General features: G+C 46.3%; 1 protein-coding gene across 3 annotated transcripts in view; it reads right to left on the bottom strand.

Moving 5' to 3' along the window:
* The window catches only part of FAT3 (FAT atypical cadherin 3), a gene marked incomplete at its 5' end in the record, with an annotated part of 479253 nt that overhangs the window by 16492 nt on the left and 436829 nt on the right, over nt 1-25932 (bottom strand). For all 3 annotated transcript variants that reach the window (XM_080817518.1, XM_080817519.1, XM_080817517.1), the window contains 3 exons: nt 7594-8062; nt 15573-15730; nt 17588-17722. In XM_080817518.1, the coding sequence (XP_080673644.1) occupies nt 7594-8062; nt 15573-15730; nt 17588-17722 (762 nt within the window). The remainder of the gene's footprint in view (nt 1-7593; nt 8063-15572; nt 15731-17587; nt 17723-25932) is intronic.

Genomic DNA, 25932 nt, shown 5'->3' with positions numbered 1-25932 from the left:
CTTCCCAAGCATTACCATATGTAGGTCTAAAATACAAATCAAGGGCGGGGGGGGGAGGGTGCACCTAGGTGGCTCAGTTGGTTAAGCATCTGCCTTTGGCTCAAGTCATGATCCTGGAGTCTTGGGATCAAGTCGCATGTCAGGCTCCTTGCTCAGCAGGGAGTCTGCTCCTTCCTCTCCTTCTGCCCCTCTCCCTGCTTGTACACTAGCGCTCTTTCTCTCGCATATAAATAAATCTTAAAAAAAGCAAAACAAAACTCCTACAAATCAAGGAAACGGAATTTCAAGAAATATCCAGGCATTATTTGACCACAAATAATATTTTAACACTTTGCAAATGCGAAAGAAAAATAAAATGCAGTGGATATTATCCAAGTCTTATTAAAAAGAGTAGTTTTTTTTTTTTTCAGGGTTAGGGGAAAAGGCCAAATAAGGAAATTATTAGCAAGAACAACAGCTTAGGGGTGCCTGGGTGGCACAGTCGGTTAAACAGTTGACTCTTGGTTTCAGCTCAGGTTATGATCTCAAGGTCGTAAGATGGAGCCTCGTTTGGGGTCCCCCGCAAATTTGCTTCACATTCTTTCTCCCTCTCCCTCTGCCCCTCCCGCTTGGGCTCCCCCTGTCTCTCTAAAACAAATAAATCTTTCAAGAAATTTTAAAAAAGAACAATAGCTTATTATGCACTAGGAAAACGTAAAGAACGTTCTACGCATTAACTCATTTAATTCTTGACAATGATCCTATGTTGTAAGTACTATTATTACAGTTATTTCAGAAATAAGGGAACTGAGGCTTAAATAAGATGGTTTGCCTGAAGTTACATAGTCAATAAGTGGCAGACACCGCTTAAAGCAGTTCCCAGGTTCAAAAAAGACAAATCATATTCTTAGCATTGGATACATGTTAAAAAAATAATACTGTTATAGCTTCTCTTGCCCGGAATCCTAGCAAAGTGAGAAGTGTATTTTTAAGCCTTGCCTCAAAGCTGTGCTCTTGTTTACAATCCTCTAGTTACAGCAGATGCCGATGGCTTTGAAATCAGCACCCGGACCAACTTAAAATGCCCCCTCCTTTCCTCGTTCAAAGAAAACTGCAGAACCTATTAAATGCAAAAAATAGAAGCGGCTTAAGCAATTACAGAGTGACTGTGGGCTGGGTAAGCAAAGAGTCAAGATCATTTCTATCGGACTCCTTTGACTTATTGGTTGTTCTCCAAGCTGATTCATCCGGGTAATGGCCTCAACCCTCGGCCTTGCTCCCCGGTCTAGGTGACATGATTCCAATCAGGTATGGCTGCCTCGATAAGGTGACATCTGCCTGGTGCACAAAGGTGGACGTAATGACAAATGTGAGCTGGCATTTGGGATCTGAAGTCAGTATCAACCACTACGTTGCTGGATTATGGATTTCATCTAAAGACTCCAAGAGCTCACGTGATCTGGGGAGGCAGCCGTAAGGGCTTAGGGAGCTCCCGGGTCTTTTTAAGTTCTGGCTGTTACCCACCAGCCAGATATGGTCACAGCTGAGCTGCCTGGCCTCCAGGAACTTCCTATTTTTATCTGGTAATTGAATCTCACTAATACCCACTTCACGGAGGATAATAAGGCTTTTGGATTCATCAGCTACAGTGTAGCACACACACATTAGGTGCTTTGTTGTTATAATGATTGTAATTACCATGGATTCTGAAATCAGCTGCGTTTCTGTGTTGCCCATCAACCAACAGACTGAAAGCCATGGGAGTTTCCTAATCTGACTTTTAGGCTAAATCTTGGGAAATCCTGAAACGTCTAGTCTGTGTGAATCTCAATAAGCATGAGAAAACTCATACTTAATTCAGTGGGCCATTATGAGATGCTAATCACAAGTGGGGAGGGGGCTTGGCTGTAGAACATGGCCTCTGTCATTCCTGTCTTTTACCACACAGGGTGCAGAATGACCTTTGAAAGTGAGACCTGTAACTTTCCCTAGGACAGCTTGCTTACATTTCAACCATTGTATATTGGGCTGAGCTTCTAGCATTTTTCTTCGAGGATCTGGAAACAAGTAATGTGTTAACAACTTAAGGCACACAATGAATTCTCACGTTCCAGCATGTTCTTTTGTGTTTGCACACACCCTGACTGCTTTTGGGTTTTGAGAGTTTGGGTGTTTTTTTGTTTTATAGCAATAACTATATGATTAGTGCTGTTACCATGAGTTTTTTTCCAAAGTACCAAAAACAAGGTGCCTTAGGGAAAAAAGAAAAATTTCCCCATAAGCTGCAAAGCTCAGGCAAAGTGTGTCCACAGTAAGTGTTTCTGGCTGGCTCAGTCAGTAGAGCACGTGAGACTTGATCTCCAGGTTCTGAGTTGGAGGCCCACTTTGGGTGAAGAAATTGCTTAAAAATAAAATATTTTCACAAAAAAATGATGTTCACAGTATATCGACTGGGAGTCTGGCTCCTCCCTTTACTGTTCCACTTTGCTCAGTGGGCCAGTGGGCTGAACTCTTACAGGAACCCTGTTCAATTCCCTTAAGCCGGCTGGGAGGGGAGGGAGGCCACACAATGGAATCTGTTGGTCCCAGAGACAGCAATGGGACTCCAGAATTTACCAAAAGTTTGAAGGCCTGAGTTTTTCCAGACCCTTACCAGTTAGGGATGCAAAATACTCACTAAAACATCATTCAAAGTATCTCGGGCAGCTTTGTTGCTGAAAACACTTCTATGCCCAACTCCTGGCAACATCCAAGAACTTGCTGTCCTGTGCAACTTACTTAGAGGGAGTAGGTAGACACTCTCACTTTCCTCTTCAGAGGGGAGCTCAGGGGAACCTCAAACTCCTGACCGAATGGAGATCAAAGTTCAAGCTTCACACTAAAACAGTGACAATCAAAGCAGGTCGCACACCTAATGTTCACTTCCTGAACATCCAATGTCTGCTCACCTCTCCTGGAAATCACTGACTCATATTCCTGCAAACACAGAGTTTATTGGCATTCCCAAACGTCACTGGTTTGCAAGCTCAGATGTGCATAGATCTACCTTGGAGACTTGTTAAAAACAGAGATGTCTGAACTCCCCTCCTTTGCAGATTCCGAGATTCCGATTTGTAGGTTTGGGTGTTGTCTCGCCCCTCCCCCCCCAAACTTTCACTGAGAAATTTTTCTTGGTAGTAAGTTTAGCAATTTGCGACTATGACTCAGTGATCTAGCAGAAGGTTCCTTTGACATGGGCAGCGAATGAAGGAGGCAAGTACAGAGATTCTTCTCTTCCCTTAACAATCAAGAGACTCTTCTATAACAAGGTTTCATTTTAATAAGGTCCTCAGGTGAGGCAGGTGCCTCTCAGAGACTGAGAACCACCATATATGTATATGTGAAAACAAAAAAAGAACTAGTTTTCTTAGGTCTCAGGGCAGTTCAGAGATAGAGAAAGATATCAGCATATCACCTAGAGATCTTGTTAAAATATAAGATTTGGACTCAGTGGGTTTGGGGTAGGATCTAAGATACATTCCTAGTATTGGCCGGGATGCCGATGCTGTTGACTCCTAGAACACACTTTGAGTGACAAGGGTTCTAAGAGCACAGGCTGGAGGGGGGTTCCACAAACCTGGATCCAATCCTGGCTTCCCCACTGTACTAGCTGTGTGACACTGGGCTAGTTCCTGAACCTCTCTGACCTGTGTTTTTAATCTGTAAAATGGGGGAGGGGGAAGGAAAGACTAGTACTGAGCCCAGCGTATTGTAAGAATTGTCATAGCATGTAAGCGCCTATCAGGCAAGCACTTACTACAGTACCAAGCACAAAGTAAGAGCATAATACATGGTAACTCTTAACATTTACAAATTTACCAAGTTTTCACTTTAAGAGTTAGGCTTCTGGTCTCATGCAGAGCTGACAGAATGGCTATTTCTGGCCTGGTGCCTGCCTGGCTCGCTGCACTGCTTTGCCAAATTATAGCTTAGCTTCAACTAGGTTTTTCCAGTAATGGGCTTGAGCCGAGCAGGATGAGGCAGGGAGGACTGAGGACTCCTTATCCAGATTGTGGGTGCTCAGTGGGCAGCTCCCTACCCCACAGGGTCTGGAAATGCAGGGGTCAGAGTGGGACGAGGCCATTTCTCCTCCACGGTGGTTGCTATTTCCAGTTCATGTTTATGAAATATATGTAATTCCAAGGCTTTAACAAGAGAGAGCCTTCCTTTTGTGGTTGATTTACAGAGTCATATTTACACTCTTATTACAAGTTAGCATTCCGGGCTCTAATTCCCTCGGGGTTCCCGCGGCTCATTCTCTGGACAGCTAGAGTTATACGCTGGTCAAACCTGCTGACCACGTCATTCTGAGCGAGCAGACGCGGCTTCCTGGCCGCTTCCTGCCAAGGGTCTGATTGGGTTTGGAGGAGGCTAAAGCACAATCCCACCTCTTTGAAACAGAATGCCTCTTGCTGTGGGTTGCTGCTTTAAAAAGTCTGTGCTCTGGAAGCTGGGATAGCCACAGTTTAAGAGTGAAGCCTGTCCCCAGGAGAGCCAATGACCAAGACGCCAGCATTCTTCAGTGGTCAAGGGGGTGATTAGACTCAATTACGTGTTCTGGAAATTTAAGGCGACACAGCACAGGGTTCGAACAGCAGGAAGACGCTGAGTCAATTAACTTCTGTCACCAGCATCCTCCCTTGCATGGAGTCACACCGGAAGCACCTCACTCTACTTTCTCTAGCCCTCTCCCCTTTTTGAATACTGCCTGTATCCCAGCCTTTGATCTGGGGAAGGGGGGCTCTGCTCTCTCTGTGCAGCCAGAGGGCATTCTTTAAGACGTGAATATTCTTCCATTAACGACTGAGGTTTTTGTTCTTTTTAAACCATCCCTCACAACTAGGATGATTTTTCACTTTCTTTTAAATACCCTTACAATTAGCTGCATAGTTTCACGGACAGGAGTTAAAGGCCAAATTATTTGGTTATTTCCTTCCTGGCTTTTCTCCCCCAATTTCAGGGGTTCGCAGAGAAGATATAAGGGCCTAGCAAAAATTCCTCTTAGAGGTCCCCTGGGTGGCTCAATCGGTTAAACGTTTGCCTTTGGCTCAGGTCATGATCCCAGGGTCCTGGGATTGAATCCCACTTTGGACTCCCTGCTTGGCAGGAAGCCTGCTTCTCCCTTTCCCACTCCCCCTGCTTGTGTTCCCTTTCTTGCTGTCTCTCTCTCTCTCTCTGTGTCAAATAAATAAATAAAATTGTTAGAAAAAAAAATTCTTCTCATATTAACAGATAATAGTGGCAAGAAAATGGATTCCCTCTCCTCTTCTTTTAGAAGCTGAGGTCTTAATCTTGATAGCCAGGAGCAGGTGGATAGATACCTCCCCACATATCAGAGGAGGAATTCTGTGCCTTTGATTTCCTAGGGAAGCAACAGAAACCCAGTTCTTGGATTTCCTGGTAGGCGGTGAGGAGTTTGCTGGCCCTACATTCAGTACTACCGTGCACGAGACCCCCAGGTTGGGGATCATGACCTGGGGTGTTGCTGAGGTAAGAACCACTGGGCCTCCTCAACTCAAGAGAAAGTAGGCTTGAAAGAAGAGAGTCATATAGATGGAGATGAGGAAAGATACTTTGTCTTAGGAAAACATGAGCCTCCAGGCACAAAGGAGACATTTGAGCTGATGGAAGTCTCTGTCGCCTTGGAAGAAAGGGCACCTGTTGAGGAATCCCAGTCCCAAACCCAAACAGGGGGCAAAGTGGGGAGCCGGGACAAAGAAGAATAGGAGACAGAATGCAACCAGGCCAGGGTGGGCCTTTGGGGAGAGGAAAGCAAGTTCTTGAGGCCGTGTGAAAAGCATACAGCATGGGGGTCCTCCGTGCTAAAATGCGGTTAAACCAAATGGGATTAAAAAAAAAAAAAAGTAGAGGAAAATTGCCATGTTGATATGAGTCACATTCACTTAATGAACATACCTGCACTGAATATTTAGTTCACGAATTTCAGACAATTAAAAAACACTAAAATGCATGTCGCAGAGCAAGATTCCCTGTCTTTTTCCTTAATAGGGTGATTATTATCGTTACTATTATTTTAAAGATAACCCATGGTGGAAGCCCATAGCTTTGCCAGCAAAAACACCGTCCTGCCATCGCTGGAAGTATGTTACAATTTGTGGCTACGCACTGGGCATTTGACATGGAGTGGTGTTCTGTTTCAACCCAATTTAATTATATGCTCCTTTTATATATCGTGGATGGTTCACACTAGCAGAATTGTTTTGCCTGGTGAAAAACTGGCCATGACTTGTCATAATGGGCTGGTTTATAGAACCACTGAAGTATAGTTACTGCCCATCAGTCGGGAATTATGGCACCATAACAACCCTTTATTTACATATACTGCTGAGACAGTAAAAACAGCAAATAGATTTCTTAAATCGAGACGGCAGAAATTTCCCCCCAGGGCACTTGGCCCTCATTGTGGCGGCAACATATGCAAGTCTAAATAACTTTGGTGTCTGTATTTCGGCAGTGTATCATTTCATGGACAGTTTATAACATTCTAATAATAAAATGGACTCTAAATTCGGAGTTGGGCTTCACGAACATTAGATGGTAATGCACACAGCGGAATCTCTAAGTGATTTGTGAGGAAGGTTTAAATTTGCTAATCACACTACTGCTGAGAGACTCTGCAAAGGGGCTCAAGTGTGATCAGTGGCTGGGCTGTTGGGAGGCAGCAGAGGCTTCAACCAGGGGAGTGCCTGACCTAGTTTATGTCAGCGCAGGAACCGCATCTGGGGGAAGTCAGGGATTCTTTTACTTCCAGACTCCCAGGACTTAGATGATCTTGGCCTTTCCCTCAAACAGTAGACGCTCTCCATTCCCTTCCTCCACTTTTGTCGTCTCTCCTGTTCTTTCTTTCTTCTTCATGATATATGTTCGGGGGAAATTTTTTTTGCTGTAGAGCCTCGCACCCTCACCGTTTATCTGTCCTGAGATTCCCTGTAAATTGCCCTCTCTTTAGTCCTGACCCTCTACCCCTTTACAGAGCAGTCACTGGATTTATTTTTAATGCCCACGTTTTAAAAGCATTCTCCAAAACATCTCCACTCTCTTTCCATTCCTGGAGTGGTGGCTTTAACCCTCCCCTCCCTTCGGCTTCTAGTGAAGTTCCATGGCTGGGTGACAAAGGATTGCGTGGGGATGTCATGATTCAGACTGCCACCAATCATCCTGCAGTGACGCCCGCGTGGCTCAAGAGGGCCGATACCTCAAAGAGGGTCCTATTCCTCCCCAGGCCTGGAAGGGTGCGGGGGGACAGGGGACGGGGCCCCGTGACAGCATCTCTGGACCCCTGAGGTCACCGTCCTGTGCCTGTAGCTTGCTGCGAAAGGACCAGTGACCCTGGACACTTCTCAAGCTCCCGGACCTTCCTAAAGGAAGCCCGGCCAGTGTCTGAGTGGGAGAGCACTTGAGTGGGGGAAGCCCGTAAAAGCCAGTCCCTTGCAGGTCTATGGGGCCCCTCTGCCTCCCCCACCCCCACTGCCCCTACCTTCTCTACCCCTATCCCCCCACCATCCCCAACCCCCCACCCCTGCCTGGTGTGGGAGCAGAGCGCAGTGCACTCACCTCCGAAGGGCAGGCCGGTGCAGCTGCCCCCATGCTGGCACGGGCTGCGCTCACAGGCATCGGGGTAGAGCACACAGCCCAGCTTCAGCTCGGTCAGGCCCACCACCTCAGCGAAGCTGCTGCGCTTGTTCTGTAGCGGAAGCTCGTTGTTGTTCAGCACCACCGAGTCCAGGCAGCCCTGGAAGCCGCTCAGCACCTGCGTGACCCGCGGGTCCGTCAGGCTGCGGATGTTATCTGCCTGCACCAGGGCCCCGAAGTAGATGGTGCTCTCCGTGCTCAGCGTCTGGAAGTAGAGGGGTGCCCTGCGCCGCTCCACATAGCTGTCGTCCAGGGACAGGCTTGTGAAATTGCGGTTGAGCTCCAGAAAGACAGAGTGCCAGCTCCCATCATTGACCGCTCTGCCGGAGATGCCCAGGATCCCTGGGCCATTGCCGCAGTCCAGCTGGAACCACAGCTTGCCGTCCACGATCTGTGTGGGGGAATGAGCACCGGGCGCTTTTCATTATGCATCTGGCAACAGACTCCTGGACACCCCTGTTCCCACCCTGTCCATGGGAAGCGTCTAGGATGGAGGATGATTTGGGGCCAGTCCTAAGTCTGCGGTGGTTTGATCTCTCCCCATGATGTGCCGTACGCATGCCTGAAGTGTCCCAGATCTTGCAAGGAGTAACACCAGCACATCTGCATAGATCTGCCATTAAATTTAAGAATGTTCCTATTCTTTGGATCTGTGCCCTTTAAGAGGTCACAGCAATATCTTGTTGAGGGGGTCTGTTGATTCTCTGCACCCTTCTTTGTTATTACCACCACAGGAAGGATTTCTGTGAACTCAATATTTATTTACAAATATTGGACATCCACTATGTCCTAAGCAGTGATCCAGGTGCTATGGAGACCACGCTGAGCAAAAAGAGTTACTATCTCTGACCTCAGGGGCTTATGTTTCTTTGCGGGGGAGATGGCCATAAGTCAGATAAGCACTGAAATAACTAGGTACTCCACAAGCAAGTCTGTGTGAAGGTTCTAGAAGGGAGAAAAAGAAGCCAGGTAGAAATAAAAGATCTCCTACTTCCTGGCTTCATATATAGTTAAGATTTTTAAATGCTTCTATATTAAACACTCATATATTCTTAAAACAGTTCTTTAGGGGACGCCTGGGTAGCTCAGTTGATTAGGTGGCTGCCTTCAGCTTGGGTCATGATCCTGGGGTCCTGGGATTGAGTCCCGCATGGGGCTCCCTGATCAGTGGAGCCTGTTTCTCCTTCTCCCTCTGCCCGCTGCTCCCTCTGCTTGTGCTCTCTCTCTGTCAAATAAATAAAATCTTGAACAAACAAACAAACAAACAAACAAACGGTTCTTTAGGATGGCTGCCCATCATTTTGGTTAAGATTATCCCACAAAGTGTTCAGGGCTTGGCCATTTGCTTAGAATATAGCAATGTATGTGTAATGATATCCGGTCCCCCAGACGGGTTTATCTGGGTAACTGTTCACGCCTCATCGATGCTCCCAGCCCCCGGTCCAGGGTCAGCTACAACAGAGACCTGCCTACTTCGATTGCACTGGTGCAAGGAGGGCATCCAAGTCCGTGCCGGGAGGCTAACAAACCACAGGGGGACATTAAACTCAGGAAGTGTGTGCTGTTGAGTGATGGCGGCCGGCCAGGACCTGCTGGCCAGGGACCGGTCCTCCACGGAGACCCAGGTTCAGCTGTTGCTGGGGAGACGGACTGGCCTTTGAATCCCCTGGAGTCCACCCTCCCCTCTGCATTTCCTAGAAACGCAAAGTGGCTTGAGGATCCAGGGAATGAAGCTGGATCCCTGTCCTGCCAACAAACCGATACTGGGCCATGAAATGACCTGCAGCTAGAGACTGTGAAGACACAAAAGGTACTTTGCAGGCCTTTTTGTGTGACCCAGCAAGGGGGTCTTGTGGGGGCCAACATCTGAGTCATGCAAGGCTGACAGGCCTTCATTTGGGATCTGCTGACATCAGTATTCTTGTGCCAGAATGTGGGCAGAGAACACAGACTTGGGGGGAGAGGGAAGGGGAAGTGAAGGGAAGGCAGAGCTTCCAGATCTCGTAGAGCGAGAGAGGTCTACATGCCAAACGAATTCGTAGAAACAGACCGACCCACTCTTTCCAACACGTGTTTGTTTGTTTTTTTTATTTATTTGTCAGAGAGAGAGAGGAGCGAGAGTGAGCACAAGTAGACAGAGTGGCAGGCAGAGGCAGAGGGAGAAGCAGGCTCCCTGCCAAGCAAGGAGCCCGACGTGGGACTCGATCCCAGGATGCTGGGATCATGACCTGAGCTGAAGGCAGCTGCTTAACCAACTGAGCCACCCAGGCGTCCCTCCAACAAGTGTTTGATTTAGGACAGCCTGATGGGGATTTTTCACAGTATCGCTCATCCTCACGAATGAAGTATTTCTCTCCCTGTGCTTCAGTGTGTTCCACAGACAACGAATTCTCAGGGACTCACATCCCTGCCTCTGTGGATTCTCTAGGCCCTTCTCTTCCTGCATATAAAGTCATGCCGTGGGAATGTGCGTATATGGAAGGCGGGGTCTGTGCGAATCAGGCAGAGCCCTGGGAAGTATGAATGAGGACTCCCACGCGGGATTTGTCGTGTCACACCAGGTGACCTGGAGAGAACTGGTTGACCTGTCTTGGCTTGGGACCCCTTATGGGGCGAGCAGAGATTGTTGCTATGGCTCATTTTCCAAGGAGCCCGTGCCCACTGCAGAATGGTTAGCTACCTGGTACACAGTGCACACATACTCCACTCTGAAATGCAAGTGTATACACATAAAGAGACCGGAGGCAAATATTTGTGTGGTTTTTTCGAGAGCTTTCCTATGTGATCTACGCTGTTGCCTCGGTCATATTTTGGTTCCACAAAATGGACTGAATGGATATTGTAAATCATACCAGTAGACTTGCTCAGGAAAAACTCCTGGGTAATATCCATATTTTTATTTCAATGTAAGTAATAAAATGATCAAATGCGACGTTGGGGACTTCCTTCCTCTGGCACAGTCCATCTGCTGTTACGCTCTGTGGCTACAAAGGGGTGTCCCCAGACTATCAAGGAAGATCTGGTGGTGAAGCTGCGATTCATCGATGGTTTTGTAAGACGATGTATTCCATTAACAGATTTCCTCGGTCCATTCCCTTCTCCATCCCCACTCCCTACCTCTTGGGATAATAACCAAGTTGCAAATTCATCCAGGAGAGCCAATGTAGCTCTAATGTACTCACATACATCGAAGTTCCACAACTAAGGGACGTAAAATGATCCCATAGGAACAGTGAGTACAGTTCAGTTTCTTTTCTGCTGAGAAAAGTAACAGCAGCAACCTGCTGAGTGATTGGGAAGCCTGATGCCCTTGGAAAACAAGAGTGATTAGTATTCTCAAAATTCTAGGCATTTGGAATTATAAGCCTTGTTTAGGTGACACGCCAGAGTGCTGATGTCAGAGGTAACTTTGCAAACGTTCATCTTTTCCTATGTCAACAAGCCTATTATGCCAGGGAGGGAAGACTTTCACGTCTGAGTCTTTTCACACTGGAAACTCACGCTCTGACCATATTTAGTTTTTCTCTGTCTCCAGAATAGTGTAGACCTCATTTGAAAGGATCTCTCTTTTAAGAGGACAGAGCCTTCTCAAGCCAGACAGCAAGCTATTTTAATAGAAATTGTATTGTAGGTGAACGTGTTAAAAAAAAAAAGTCTGCAGCAATGATCTGAAATGATATGCTGGGTTGGGGTTGGCAAGTAGGCAATTCGGTCGATGAAATGCATAATTCTGAGCGGGAATCTAATGTTATAAGATATTTAGGTCCTCAGTTTTGTCTGAAATCAGCAATGGGCTTCAACCTGGATCTTGAGTGGCTTGTGGCTTGGAAGACAAGGTATCAGAGCTCTAAGTCATTTTTTAGGAAAGCAGGATTTTGAGTAAAAAAGTATAAATTATGGCACAAAGTCTTACCGCTTCGAATCTTTGGTGTGTGGCTCCAGCAAATGCACTGATGCCCCAAACTTGTGAGAGGGTTAAGAACTATTCTTTGTAAAGGGAAATTTTTGAAAAACCTGTTTTCAAGGCTGTCATCGATGGTTATCTGGCTCAAAAAAATATGCCTTAAGGGTGTGCCTGAGTGGCTCAGTTGGTTAAAGTTCTGCCTTTTGCTCAGGTCTTGATCTCAAGGTCCTGGGATCGAGCATTGCATCAGGCTCCCTGTTCAGTGGGGAGTCTGCTTCTCCCTCTCCCTCTGCCCCTACCCGCACTCATGCCCTCTCTTGCTCTCTCAAATAAGTAGATCAAATCTTTAAAAAAATACCTCATCATATGTTTTCACTCATATGTGGAGCATAAGGAAGAGCGTGGAGGACCACAGGGGAAGGGAGGGAAAACCGAGTGGGAAGAAATCAGAGAGGGAGACAAACTATGAGAGACTCTGGACTCTGGGGAAACAAACTGAGGATTACAGAAGGGAGGGGTCGGGGAGGATGGGGTAACCAGGTGATGGGTGTTAAGGAGGACACGGGTGGTTATGAGCACTGGGTGTTACACGCAACTGATGAATCTTGAATGCTACATCAAAAACTAATGATGTACTATATGCGGGCTAATTGAACATAAAAAAAACTTATATGAATAAATAAATGATCATCCCAGCCCTCCCAAACTCTTCTTTTGATAAACACCTGCAGTACTCCTGACCCGCTTGCCCTGGTCAGAGGGTTAGATCTACTCCTGACTGGTTATGTTTAGGTAAGCCCACCCATTTTCTCTCTGAACCTTTTTCCTCACAGGCGAAAAAGGACGGGCTCCTATCTAGGCACAGGAGAGTACAAAAATACATGCATGTATTTTGTGAAGTACTTTGTAAACTTATAGGTATCTTATTATTATCATCCTGTAATTGTGATCAGTTAACTCACTTCTTAGTGATCCTCTTACACAGGTCCTGGAAACTCTGGAATCCTGTGTGGGCTTCCTTGTTACTTTTCTATGTTAGAAAGATCCGGCCATTCCAAGTGGGCTGTTTTATAAACCAAATGAGCTTTCCCTGACCATCTTCCTTTTATTCCTGGGGTTTTGAGTTAGCTGTATCAGAGAATCATCGAAATGAAACCATGTGTCATCTATAACTTCCCCACAAGATGAAATGATGACATTTCTAGATTAACAAGCAAGGACTTCTTGTGCTTTCACTATAATATTGGACCCGAAAGATGGATACAGGGGGAAAAGCTGTAAATCTCTCCTGGTGATCTGACAGGTTCCTTATACAGGTTTGAGAACAGGCAGAGAACCTATCGCACCATCTTTATTCTTGTTTGGGCTGCTTGAAAATTCACTCGTGGTTTGTGTTCCACTGATATAGCAACCCTTGGTCTAGACTTTTTAACAATGATATTCTGCTCTTCCCTACTTCATTGGCTGGGTCTTAACCTTTTATTTTCATCTTAATGGTGTTCTGATCTTACTGCATTTTGGTGTTTATGGTAAGCCTGGGATCTCTTCTGGAAGAAGACAAGGTGTCAATGGTCAACAGAAGAATGAGCACCTCCACTGCTGTTAAGAGACAGTGGTGCTCCTTGTCCACGAGCATTTTTAACCCTTGAGGTCCCGCGCAAGTCTTCGACGGTCTTCAAGGGGTGCCCTACATCCCCATGGATTGTCTCAAGTACTTTTTAGAGAACGGGCTCTAACTGGGAAAGTATAAACAACCACGAGGTGCAACTTAAACAAAGCATTTCAGTATAGCCGTTGAACCTGAGTACAAGGCACATACTGTACCTAAAGCCAATGAAATTAAATCTTGCATGAGGCTGGAAATGTTAAGCAAACAGATTCAAATCCCCTAAGTGGATATTCCTGGCAACTGTAGGAGAATATCTGCTATAGTTCAGTACAGCTGTGTCCTGCTTTAGGCAAACTCAACATATGAAAAGCAAACGTACTGAACAGACAGATTGGGGGTGATTATTCACATCACAAAGGGATTAATGGAAGGGTCCTTCAAATAGCCACCATCTACCGTTTATTAGAATTCCATTTACAGAGATTCAATTTACACAACTCTCAGAAACACGCTTGTTTCGTGAAATACAATATACCTTAGGAGCCAGAGCTGCCTAAAAGGTTTAATTATTCTTCTTTCCCATCCCCAGGGACCCCAGCGTTTTAGACCTTTGCCAGCGAAGTGTCAAATGACAAGCTCCGTTTTTAAGATCTGGCCATTCAGGCCCAGTAGTTTTGTTCGCTCTCAGATTCAGTGCTCTAGAAGAGATCTGCTAGTAGGAAGTGTCTGCCTCGTAAGGAAGGTCTGCAAACCAGAGGTCCTGTTAAGAGCTTGAAGGAGGAGACAGAGGCTGGTGACACTTCAGCTGAGCTCTTGGAGCTAGAAACTCTGAAGGGCCAGAGCCCTTCCCCAGCAAGTCTACCAAACCCCACCTCCCAGGGCCATTTAGAAAGTGATCTGCTGACCCAAGGCAGGCCGCTTCGGGGCCAGGAGGTTAAAAAGACAGGACTTGGGTCTTTGCCTGTGTCTTCCTCCACCATGAATATTGGATTTGAATTCACTGTTTGCTAAAACTGTGCCTTGAGAGCTTCTCCTGTTGGCTTTCCCAGAGCTGAAAGGATTCTCTGAGTTCAAAGAGTGCGGGTAGTGGGAGAGTTCCCCACGAAAGTTTTAAACCCAAACTGCCCGCTCCCTCCCTCCCGCCACCACGCAGCTCCCTGCAATACCAGAAGCAGGTGAATAAAAGCCGGTGTGATAGGAGAAGCCACAGGCATTTATTGTCCTACATTCTTTCTCCCTCTGGGATGAAAGCCTGGGACACCTCATCGACTTGGATGTGACCAAGCAAACGATCAAAGGACAGAAGCTCTAAAGGTCCACCATGATCCCGATTAAGCCCAGTGATGAAACCCTAGGAAGGAAACAAATGCCGGCCATATCCACTTGTATGGGCACTTCCTACCAGTCAGACTGCATTGGCCTCTGAACACACAATGGACTGGTACAGGGACCTTGCGAGAATGGGAGAACAGCATCAGATTAAACATCGCCCTTCTTCTTCTCCCTTCTCCTCCTGTGCTGGAAGCCTTCCTTGGGTGGACAGATGCCCAGAATGTGACTTCTGATGAAAGGATGGTAGCAGCAAGACTGAGAGCCGGGGGAGATCAGGCAGGAGAGCAGCATGTACAGTGAGGGAGACTGGAATGCAGGTCCGGGCCCGGGCGTTTATGAGCTGGCCGACCCCGGGTAACGAACTTAACCTTTCTGAATCTCTGTTCTCTCCTTGATCAGATGGGGCTGATTGTGTGTCGTAGACGTATCATATCAACTTCGTCATAAAAAACAAACGAGGGGCACAACACCGTTAGAATTCGTGTTGTCGTCGGTTTCACGAAGGCACCAGAAGCTCTGAGCCAGAGACTTGCTCTCAGGGAGATCTGGCTGCTTTGGAGCGTTTCTGAGATTGGCAAGGATTGCAGCAGTGGATAGCTGGGGGCCACGACAGGACACAGGGAACCTCCTTCACCCTAGATCTCCAACTTCCTCCCCGAGTAAGAACAGACGTCACCTTCAGGGTCAGTGGGGGACAGGCCCGTGCGGGAGAAGAGGACACAGCCAATCTTTTTAAAGGACCACCCCTGCCGTGGAATTGATTAGGAAGTGCATTCTAATGAACTGTGGCGTGATTATAGCTCCAAGGAGGGCAGCCCTTGAAACCACTCTAGAGAGAGATGCCCCAATATCCGAAGAGCCTATTCCGAAGCCGAACGTATAAAAAGGAAATGGGGGGTTGGCGCACTTCCCAGGACTGCGGCTGCTCCTCTCTACCCTCCAGCCAGTTTCTGGTCTTCAGAACTTAAAAGACAAAAAGGATTTCAGGCCCCAGTCCGAGAGCCAAAATATTAACATGAGAACTGACTGCAGGAAAAGATAACCCATTTTAATTACCTTCAGAATTATGCAGGGATTTGCTCTGGTGTACATTATAATCCCGTTGCTTTGCAGGGTGCGCAGACGCAGAGCGAGCCGGAAGTCCTCTTCTTTGCTATTTTCAGACAGCCGGTATTTGATGTAACTGTTTCCAGCAAAGCTGAGAGAAGTGTGCCCTGAGAAGACCATTAGGAGAAGACATATATACTGGCAACATCCAGAAACGGTCAGAGACACAAGAGATCACCCAACAACCACCAAGCAAGTTGATGAAAGACCGTGGGAAGTTAATGAAGGCATTGAGGAGAAGCCGCTTTTGATTAAAAACGGGTTCTCTCCACTTCAGGTCACAGCCTAATTCCGAAGTGAAAAAAAAAAAATTAATTCATCAGCTACCAAAAAAAAAAAAAAAAAAAAAAAATCCCAGTGGTCTCATGCCAAGGGAAACTTGGTGAATTCTATAACCTGATTTCTCTTAGAGTCTCAATGCCCACTTGCTAAAATTAGCACTGTTAATAGATAATGCCCTTTCTGCCCACCGCCAGTCACTCAGACACTCAAAAACTTGCCACTCCATGAAACAAGGGAAAGATAAGGCCATTTGCAAAGAGCAGCCACCTTCCCAAGTGTCTTAATGCCAAACAGCCAACTGATGTCATTTGCACTAATGTTGGAAGCAGGAAGTTCATGTCTTGCTCACGTGTCATTACAGTTCTACTTTTTGACCATGAATTTCAAGGCTAGCCTTTCCAGAATCTGAAGTCCTACCCACGTCATCCCATTCTGAGTTCACCCTCTTTTGTACTGACTTAAACTTTATGTTCTAATGAGCAAAATGATGCTGAAAAGCTGTCTTGCTGGGGTGAGAGTTGGCAAGTGTGAAAGTACATCCAATGGATGAAAATCATGGACAATCGCAAGTTTTCTACAAAGAAAAGAGAAGGGAGATGGGCAGAAAGTGACATCTGAAGTCAGGAGACATGCTGGCTTTCTTGTCACCCCTACATATCCACCTGCTGTGTGGCCAGGGTATGTGTAGAGATGGGCCAGCCTAAGTATCTTTCAACTCTGAGCCCTAGAGGACTTCAAAGGCAAGTATGCCGGTGATCTCTTCACTTTGCGGGCAGCTGTGTTCCTCACATCACCTATGAAAGAGCTTTGGCTCCCATGATTGAGAACAGTTCTTTCTCTTTGCAGAGACTGAATTTCTAGAGCCCAGTGCTTAGGAAAATGCCTTGCATATGGCAGGCATCACTGTTTTGTATTCCCCCTCTAATTGCTATTATAATCATCACTTCATAAATATTTCTTGGATTCCAAGAAGGGTATCAATGTAACTGTATTTTACATAGACTTTCTACCAGAAAGAGTCCTACTGGTACCAAAAATGAATGCTCCTAGAGTTTAGATGTGATAGGGAATATGCAAATCAACCGAAGTATTGGGATTGAGGGAGGATCAGAAACAGGATATTTGGATCAAAATAACATAAATACGTTTCTTTCTTTCCTTCTTTCTTCTTCTTCTTTTTTTTTTTTTCCCTTTAGGACACAGAAGTGAGCACCTGCCCTTTCAGGAACATGGAGCAGAGAGTCCGCTCCCTTGGTGATTTGGCTGGGCTTACCCCATGGGAGGTCAACTGCTCTGGGTCAATGGTACCTCTGGTGAGCTCTGCTTTGGGGCTCTGGCTCTGCAGCCATCTGACCATCAAAGGCTGTGCCGTGGATACTCTGACTCTCTGCCTAACCCACGGCCTTCTATTTTCCATTTTACACTCTTAATGTCTGTGCAACACCATCGGAAACACATGTTGTGGTCTTCTTGTTATACAAGGAGTCCATGGTCATTGAGTGTTTACTGAGCACAAGCTGAAGCTGGACTAAATCCCAAGTACAGTGAGGGCGGATGTTAGCTGGGGGCCATCCTGACAGTGAATGTTGCATGCAGACAGAAATGCTTGCCTGAAGAGCTAGGGCAGAGTCATTTACTCAAGGGCAAGTGCTTCAGATTTAATAATTCCACCCCCTCTGCACCTGAGCACTCTCCGAGCTTCCCTGGTGGACACTGGCAGAGGTATGGTCTCCTGCTGGCTTCGTAACCAACACACTGCATGTCCCCCGGACATGGCTTCTCCATGCAAGGATCGTTGGACCCCGGGCACAGTCCTCCTGTGACGAAAGGGAACACACATGATCAGTACAGAGGGAATCACCTCACATCCTAGGTGGTACTGGGATGGTTCCAGAGCTGGGCTCTACAGGCTCTGGGCTAAGAGACAAAGAGGCCACCCAGAAGCGAGAGCACCTGAATGGGCTTCACCTGCTGTGAGTGCCCATCCAACGTCCCTGCATCATCCGCCAAGAGCTCACCGCCAGCCTGAAGTAAGTTGGTTTTGAAGAATAAATGGAACTCTTCCTTTTCGGTTCAGATATGCTAAGGTTGTAGCTGGACCAGCGTCAGCTGAGAAAAGGGCACACCGCACGGGCTCTGGACGTATTTATTAGAGCGGGGTTCTGCCCACGGGCAACTACCCGGATGCATGGCTGGAGTTCCCTGTTGTCCTACACCGTTTTTCTTTCCTGCCCTGAAAAACTTCAGGGGACACTTCGGAGGATGTTGGCTGTTGTTTTCGGAGGGGAGAGAAAAAGATGTTTCTAAAGAAAAGTATGACTAATTCTAAATCGGGCAAACACAATTCCCATTGTTTCCTAATCCCTTCTGCTACCTGCTCTTGTATCGATTTGCGATAAAGGTGCCCCACCGTCTATCAAAAACAGTCGAATTATCGCTGGCAAAAGCACGTTTTCTTGCTACCTGTTCGATGCTCACAGCATAGTGAGATGGAGGGTTAATCCCTCAGAAAGAAAAGCCTGGAAAGCAGATTAGCCGATGAAGGCAAAATCCAGGACCCAAGTGAGTCATTTCTGAACTGCAGTGAGGATAAATGGGGAGTCCACCGGAGGAAGGGCACGTTTCAGAAGTCTCAGATATTTCAAACGTGAGTAGGTCGCTTTCCATGTAGTGAGAGTTTAGTCAGTAAAAGGACAATAGGAAAGGAGACAGGAACGAAAAATTGCTCAGAACTGGGTTAGCAGTGGCCTAAAGCGGCACCTTCTCTATGAACCACGAATGCCTGGACTTCAGCGGCTTTCTTCCTTGGGAGGATGTGACCCATTGCCAAAATCCCGTCCATCGTCCTCCTTCCTCCTCATTAAGCATATTGTCCCCCTTATACAGTCATTTCTTTGTCCAGGAGAAAGCAGACATTTAATGCTAACTACATATAAACATTTAAAAACTGTAATCCTCGAGAAGAGCAGTATAAGTAGCTCCAGCAAACTCAGAATTCATAAATCCTATTTTCCACCGGTTTAGAGCTCAGCCATAAAAGATACTCCTGGCAATGATCCAGCTTAGAAAGTCTTAGAAGATGAAGGGATTTGCAACTGAAAATTTGGAATGATCTCTACAAATGGTTCTAAAAGACATAAGTGCCCCAAAATACATCTTCCTATTTTCGTCCCAAGAAATCTTTACTCCTGCCATGTATTTATCAATATTTATGCAGCTTCAAACAGCTGTTCTACCACCTTACGATCTGCTTCAAAGGGCTTTGGATAACCAGTTTTAAAATGATTTTTGGTGCATTCATTCAGCAAATAATTTTTTTAGTGCCAAAGAAGTGAGAAGCCTGGACATGTAGATTATTTCTTTCTTTCTTTGGAAGAAAGAGAAAGAGAGAGAGAGAGTCCCTGCCATGGGACTCGATCCCAGGACCCTGAGAACATGACCTGAGCTGAAGGCCAACACTTACCCAACTGAGCCACCCAGGTGCCTGAAGCCTGGACATACAAAGATGAAAGGAAACAATGGCATCTCTTCCTCCCTCCAGGAAACAACCAGCAAACACATGAAGACAATGCAATAAGGTAACTGCCTTGATAGAAGTCTGGGAGTGCAACCAGAGAAGGGACAACTATGTTTCCTGGGAGAATGTCAGAGGTCCTCACCAAAGAAGGGAGCGTTTTAAAATTCAGGCTTGAAGAATGAGATCCTTTGAGGAAAAAGGGGCTGTGTTCCATGGGAATGAGCCAGCCGTAGCCAGTGGCTTGACTGCGTGAGTGTGTCAATGCTCATTCATGAAGAGCTCATAACTCTGGCAGCTGACTCTTTGCTGTCCCCATACATGGCTTCATTTCAGTTTTGGATGGCCTTGCGCACTTCCAGGTTGCTCCTAAATGTGGACTCCTAAATATGCTCAAAGATGCTACCTCAGCCCAACGCTAACCTTGGCCACATGGAGATGGCCACGTGCATAGATGAATCACAAAATGGATCTCATCCAATAGATGTAATTCTGAATTAACTGGGCATCGCCTTCCAGTTGGACACAGAAACAGTAATTCACGTAGTTAAGAAATCCATTTCTTCCCATTCCACGGACACGACTTTTTCCATGTCCTACTTTCGCCCGCCGACGGATCGCTTTCTCTACATTTCTACGTTTCTGAGACACAGAAGCATAGACCCCATTTCTGCTCTAGTGCAAGTCTCCACTGCTAAGAAACCGTGCATTATCAAAAGTCCCATTTAAAAGCCATTATTTCAGAGGGGGAAGAGAGGGCTAGATGATTTCAGACCCATGACAGTAAAGCTATTTTCTCCTGCAGGAATTATGGTGAGATTAAAACAAACAAACAAATAAACAAACAAAGAGCTATAAGCATATATAATAAAAAACTAAACAAAATATTTCATATTAAAACAGGATTTGAGTACTTCTCCCTTTTATCCACATTTTTTTTGCCTCTTCTCTTACCATCAACCCTGCCCTGGTAGCTGGCACAGGCTTCTTACTCTGTCACCATCTCTCTTATCTTGGGGTAAAGCCAAAGCCACTCAGACCAGCAGCTGGGGTTCAAACTCACAGCTTTTTCTTTTCTCTCGTGTTATAACCGTGGAACCCATATAATTACATCCACTAAATTAATGGATTATGTAAGATTCAGTGCCCATTATAAAAACTCTAGCTGGAGGATATGTTAAAAAATACATTAAAGTATTATAATATGTGCATTTAAAAAGTAATAACATTAATATACATATTAGATACATAGTAAGTATATATCTATTCATTCTAGCAGCCATTGACTTCAATAGGCTCTTTTTCTTTCTTTTTTTTTAATAGGCTTTTTAAGGCAGAGGGGACAGTTCTTGGCAAGTGAACTATCTCTTGATGCATTAAAAATCCTCCATGGCCTCCCCCCTGCCAAGTCCCAGCCCGGGCCAGGAGCAGTCGTAAACATTCGGACTCCAGCTGCTGCTGTCAGCTCACTCTGCTCACAGTTGGTCTGCTCTCCCGTGGCTCAAAAGAGCAGGAAGGCAGATTAGAAGTCTGGAGGTTGGTGTAAAACGTAATGTCCTCCTTAGCTGGGGACAGATGTGAGCACGTGCGCAAAAGGAGGTCTATTCCGAATAGAGACTTCTGGCTACAAAAAACAGTTCTCCCCAAACTGAATATTCCCCATGTACAATATTGTAGTTCTTCCCTCCCTATCAATTAGGATAAGGCATTAGGTCCTTTCTGACATGTATGTTGTCAGAGGGACTTGACCTTTGTACGCCAATGCTGAACACTGTCATGTATCCCTTGACTTCAGGTATACCCAGATATTTGGGTCCTGGGGACACTTTCCTAGGGATAATAAGCCTCTTTCCAGCCAAAGCCCTGCCTTCTCCAGCAACATGGAACCCAGTATGCTTTACATGGATGCTGATGGGTTAACTTGTTTTTAGAAATCCCATGTTTATTCCATTCCCCTCTCATGGAAGTATAGACGCTACTGTGAGTCTGAAAGACCCTCTTTCTGGTCGCACTCGGTGCCTTATCATAGTAATAGTTACGAGACAACAGTGTCAGGTCCCACTGGCCTCTGGGAGGAAGTTTATCTTATTAGCTATCATTAAACAATCCAGGTTTAATTAACTTGCGCTGTGATCGGTGACAGCTGGGGGAGGGGAACTCTCTAGACCTACACGTTCTGCATCTCCAGGCATCCATCACTTTGGTGCCAGAGTGAGTGTGAAGGGAGAAGGGGGCCACTTTATCAAACCAACTGATGCCGGTTTGCTGCAGCAGGATAGAAGGATGGGATGTTTATCAACTCTGAGAACACGCAGCAGGCAGAGAACTCTCTGTTCCCCACACCCAGGTCCCCTCAAGAAGCCAACGTAGTGTAACAGGACAGGATCTGCAGTGACAAGCAGCAGGCCTGGAACTTGGCTCTGACCAATTATGCCACTTATTCACTGTGTGGCTCTGAACAGGTCACTTGACTTCTGAGAGTCTCGATTTCCTTTTCTGAAAAACGAAGCTAATAACTGTTTATAGAGTTGTGAGGATTAAATGGGTGTAAAGTGTATGTGTATGTGAAGGCAATTTTTATTCTACTTTTAAAGATTTTATTTATTATTTGTGTGTGTGTGTGTGTGTGTGTGTGTGTAGGAGAGACAGAGAGAGAGACCGCCGACACAAGCAGGGGGAACAGCAGAGGCAGAGGGAGAAGCAGGCTCCTCGCTGAGCAGGGAGCCTGATGCAGGCCTCGATCCCAGGACCCTGGGATCATGACCCTGGGATCATGACTTGAGCTGAAGGCAGACGCTTCGCTTAACTGACTGAACCACCCAGGCATCCCACGAAGGCAATTTTTTAAAGGGAAAAACTTAAAGTAAAAACAAATTAGTACAAGGTCTCAAAACTGGAGATGGTAGTTGGATTGAGCCCCATGGCAGAAACCTGAACTCAAATGTCATTTTTCTCTTGCTGTCTTTTTTGGGTCAAATTCATGATTTGTAAATTGATAGATGATATGAAATACTGTGTGCCTGGGAGGTACAAGCTAAGGCCTGGAGCACTTTATTAGTCAGCGTCCCAGGCCACTGTGGGGGTCAGACCCTTGGCCACCTTGTCTAAGGCAGAGGTGGCCTTGTATGCAGCCTTGGACAAGAGAAAGGTGCAGAGGATGTGGCTACTGTCCAAAAGAAGGTTTCCACGTTCTAAAGTGTTGCTCAGGTGGAAATGTAGGTCACTTTTCACAGAGCTGACAACATTTAATTCCCTGGAGCAGAAGCTTCAGAGCTTTGGAAACTGCCCACAGAATCATGATTCTCTGGCGGTCTTGGAGGTTCTCGCTGCCATATTTATGGCTCTTCCCCTAGTCTCCCCAGAATTCTCACAGCCCCCAGGATAAAGTCTATGCCTTGAGCAAATACATCAGTATCCACCAGTCATTATTGTCACCAACACTTTGAGCTAATTCAACCCCTTGATGTACGTTTCTGCCTCATTATACTTTGGTTCCAAAAACCAAGGGTAAATATCCTACACCCTGAATTCACACACTTGGCCAAGATGCCATGTCTTAGCAAATGCTGCACAAGTCAGTAAGCTCTCCTCTTAATTCTTGGCCTGCATGAAGTTTTAAAACATATTCTCCAGAGGTCTCTTGGGTTTGAAGTGGTCTCTTAGGGTTCCTTCCACGGCACAGCATCATCTGGAATGGTGTTTGCTTGGCTCAGCTGTATTTTCCAGATGATTTCGCTTAAATTTCATTTTAAGACATCCTCTCTGGGGCAGTTGTGTGTGGGTGGAATATATAAGGGAAGATCCACACTCTGGGAAGCTGGTGTCACCACCAGTGTAGACACCTCTAACCCTCTCCTGGCATTTGGGGACTTGAGTGTGTTGGAGATGAGGGAACTGCAGAGACATAGCTGTTATGAATGTAAAATGTAAATGTCCCGGTTTGCAGGTTAAGATTCAGAAACTACACGGAAGGTTATTTGAAACCACTGGGTTGGGGACGGTTGGCTTTCTTCTCTGAGCGCTAGCCTTAACAAACCCCAGCCCAAGGCAAACCCAATCTCAGATTTTTCTCTGCTTTTTAAAAACTCATCAAGGCTAAGTTTAACGTGTCATACTGCCTCACAGACGTCTTCGTCATTTTATTTTATGGTACTTATTAAAAGTGCATTAAGGAGCCCCTGGATGGCTCAGTTGGTTAAGTGTCTGCCTTCGGCTTGAGTCATGATCCCAGGGTTCTGGGATTGAGTCCTGCATCAGGCTCCCTGAATGGGGAGTCTTTTTTCCCCCCCACTACCCCCCCCCTCCGCTCATGATCCCCCTTCCTCTCAGGCTGTCTCTCTCTCTTCAAATAAATAAAATCTTAAAAAAAAAAAAAGTGCATTACCATGACTGCCTATCACAGACTCCATTTGCCTGTCCCCCTGTACTGGACTATCCTGACTCCTCACCATCCTTGCCATTTGTCCAGGGCATGATGCTGGTTCATGCTTCATGAGGACGGGAACCACAGCAGCCTCACTTACCCCTACTCCTCCAGCATCCTGCCCAGGGCCTGGCAAAGTCTTCATGTCACTGCCAAGTGAGTGAGCAAAAGAAGGGCCCAAATCTCTAGGCCCTTCTCTTCACTGCATCCCCTGTCTGGCAAAGACCCAGTAGGACAAGCTTCACTGCTACCAATGCCTTTCATGGACTCCTCCAATAGGACTGAGGACTCCCTCCTTTGTGCCTCTTCTCTGCCCTAACTACACCACCTACAACTGTTTATAGCTTCGGTTTGCAGCCAAGGAGCAAAGGAACTTCTGTAGTTTGCCTAGGAAAAGAGGATTCAAGGGGTCACAACCACTGCCCTTTAATATCTGGAGGGCAGCTGGTACGGGGGAGTTAGACAGGTCATGTTCTGGATGGCTCTAATGGATGGAGCTGGGTGACATGAAAAGGAGGTGGATTTGGGTGTACTAGAAGAGAGAAGGTCATCTTGGGTCCATATTGTGAGGTTGTGAGGTTGTGAGGTTGTGAATTGCCGTGTCAGGAATGTAGTTAAGGGGATGTCTGTCATGGGTGGGAGGTTGGATTGGAAACCTTGAAGGTCCTTTCAAATGGTTGCGGAAGTAGTAGGGAGCCATGTTTGAGGCTGCCCACTACGAATCATGGTGCGGCCACTGGCGTAGCTCTGTGAATTTAAGCAAGTCCGCTGATCTTCCCAAGTCTTAGTCTCCTTAACTTTTGAGGAAGGTTAATGATACTCTGTCTTTATGGTTATTAGAAAGGTTAAATGCAATCATATGCGTTGGAAAAACAGCACAGTCACTGGTCACCACTCAATAAATGTTAGTTTTTACACTTGTCGCTGCTTCTCCCTTCCATGCCTTGGCTCTCATGCTCCTCGGCCTGGGGCACGTGTGTGATTCTAGGCATCCTTTCAGATCTAGCTCAGTGGGCATCACACTCAGCGATGTGCTCCAGTGTGGCTCTCCCCTCCCTGAACAATCTCTTGTGACAGTGCCATAGGCCATGGTTGAGAGCAGGACTGCTGCTGCTCACACTCAGCCTGGCCACCGCCATGCTTCCCTGATGGCCAATGCTCCCTTTACCTTATTCAGAGCTCTGGCTGTCACCGCCATCAACAGCCTTGTCTTAAGCTCCAGTGGTCTCCTAGGGAGTCCATTCTCCTGGACAACTGTCTCCTTTTTGACAGATTCTTATTCAGACTTCTGTTTTTTTCTTTTTAAAGAATTTATATATTTATTTGTCAGAGAGAAAGAGCCAGAGACGACAAGTAGGCGAAGGCAGAGGGAGAAGCAGGCTCCCCACTGAGCAAGGAGCCCAATGTGGGACTTGATCCCAGGACCCTGGGGACCATGACCTAAGCTGAAGGTGGACACTTAACCAACTGAGCCACCCAGGCGTGCCTATATTGGACTTTTGAAAAGTCAATGACGTTTTAAAAAAAATGGACAAGTGGCACAGTCCCGGGACAGCAAGGGGACAGAGCATCAGGGACAGCCCACAGGGCACCCATCATTCCCTTCAGGCTTTCTTCCTGAAGTGTGAATGTTCACTGAACTTGTAAAGTTCACCAGGAGTCATCTAGTGACATCAGAACTCTGTGGCTCTTGAAGTTCAGTTCAAACATGATGCTCGATGGTGGCTGGAATTTAATGAGCCTATTTGGCACTAAAATTCAAGTCTGCTTCCATTTAGTCAAAGCCCCTCAGCATTTTGGTTCATGATGCTAATTTTGTCCATTGGACCCAAAAAACTGTGCAGGAGAGAAAGAGGAGGTGGAAGTAGGGAGGAGCATATCGAGGCCAGATCTCTATAAATACTGTGACACAGACCAAAACAGACAGCTACCTTTACTCACCATTGTAATTATTCCACCAAGTGGTGGAAAAGTCCATTTACTGTATCTGTCAAGCTCCCAGGGTAAACCAAGGAGCAGTGAATACTAGTTGTGCATATGTGTGCACACATGTGTGCGTGTGTGTCTGTGTTTTTTAAGGGGGGAGAATT

Source organism: Martes martes (genome assembly GCF_963455335.1).
Source record: "Martes martes genome assembly, chromosome: 10".
Lineage (NCBI taxonomy): Eukaryota > Metazoa > Chordata > Mammalia > Carnivora > Mustelidae > Martes > Martes martes.
The sequence above is the reverse complement of the archived record's forward strand: the minus strand, read 5'-3'. Positions and strand labels throughout refer to the sequence as shown.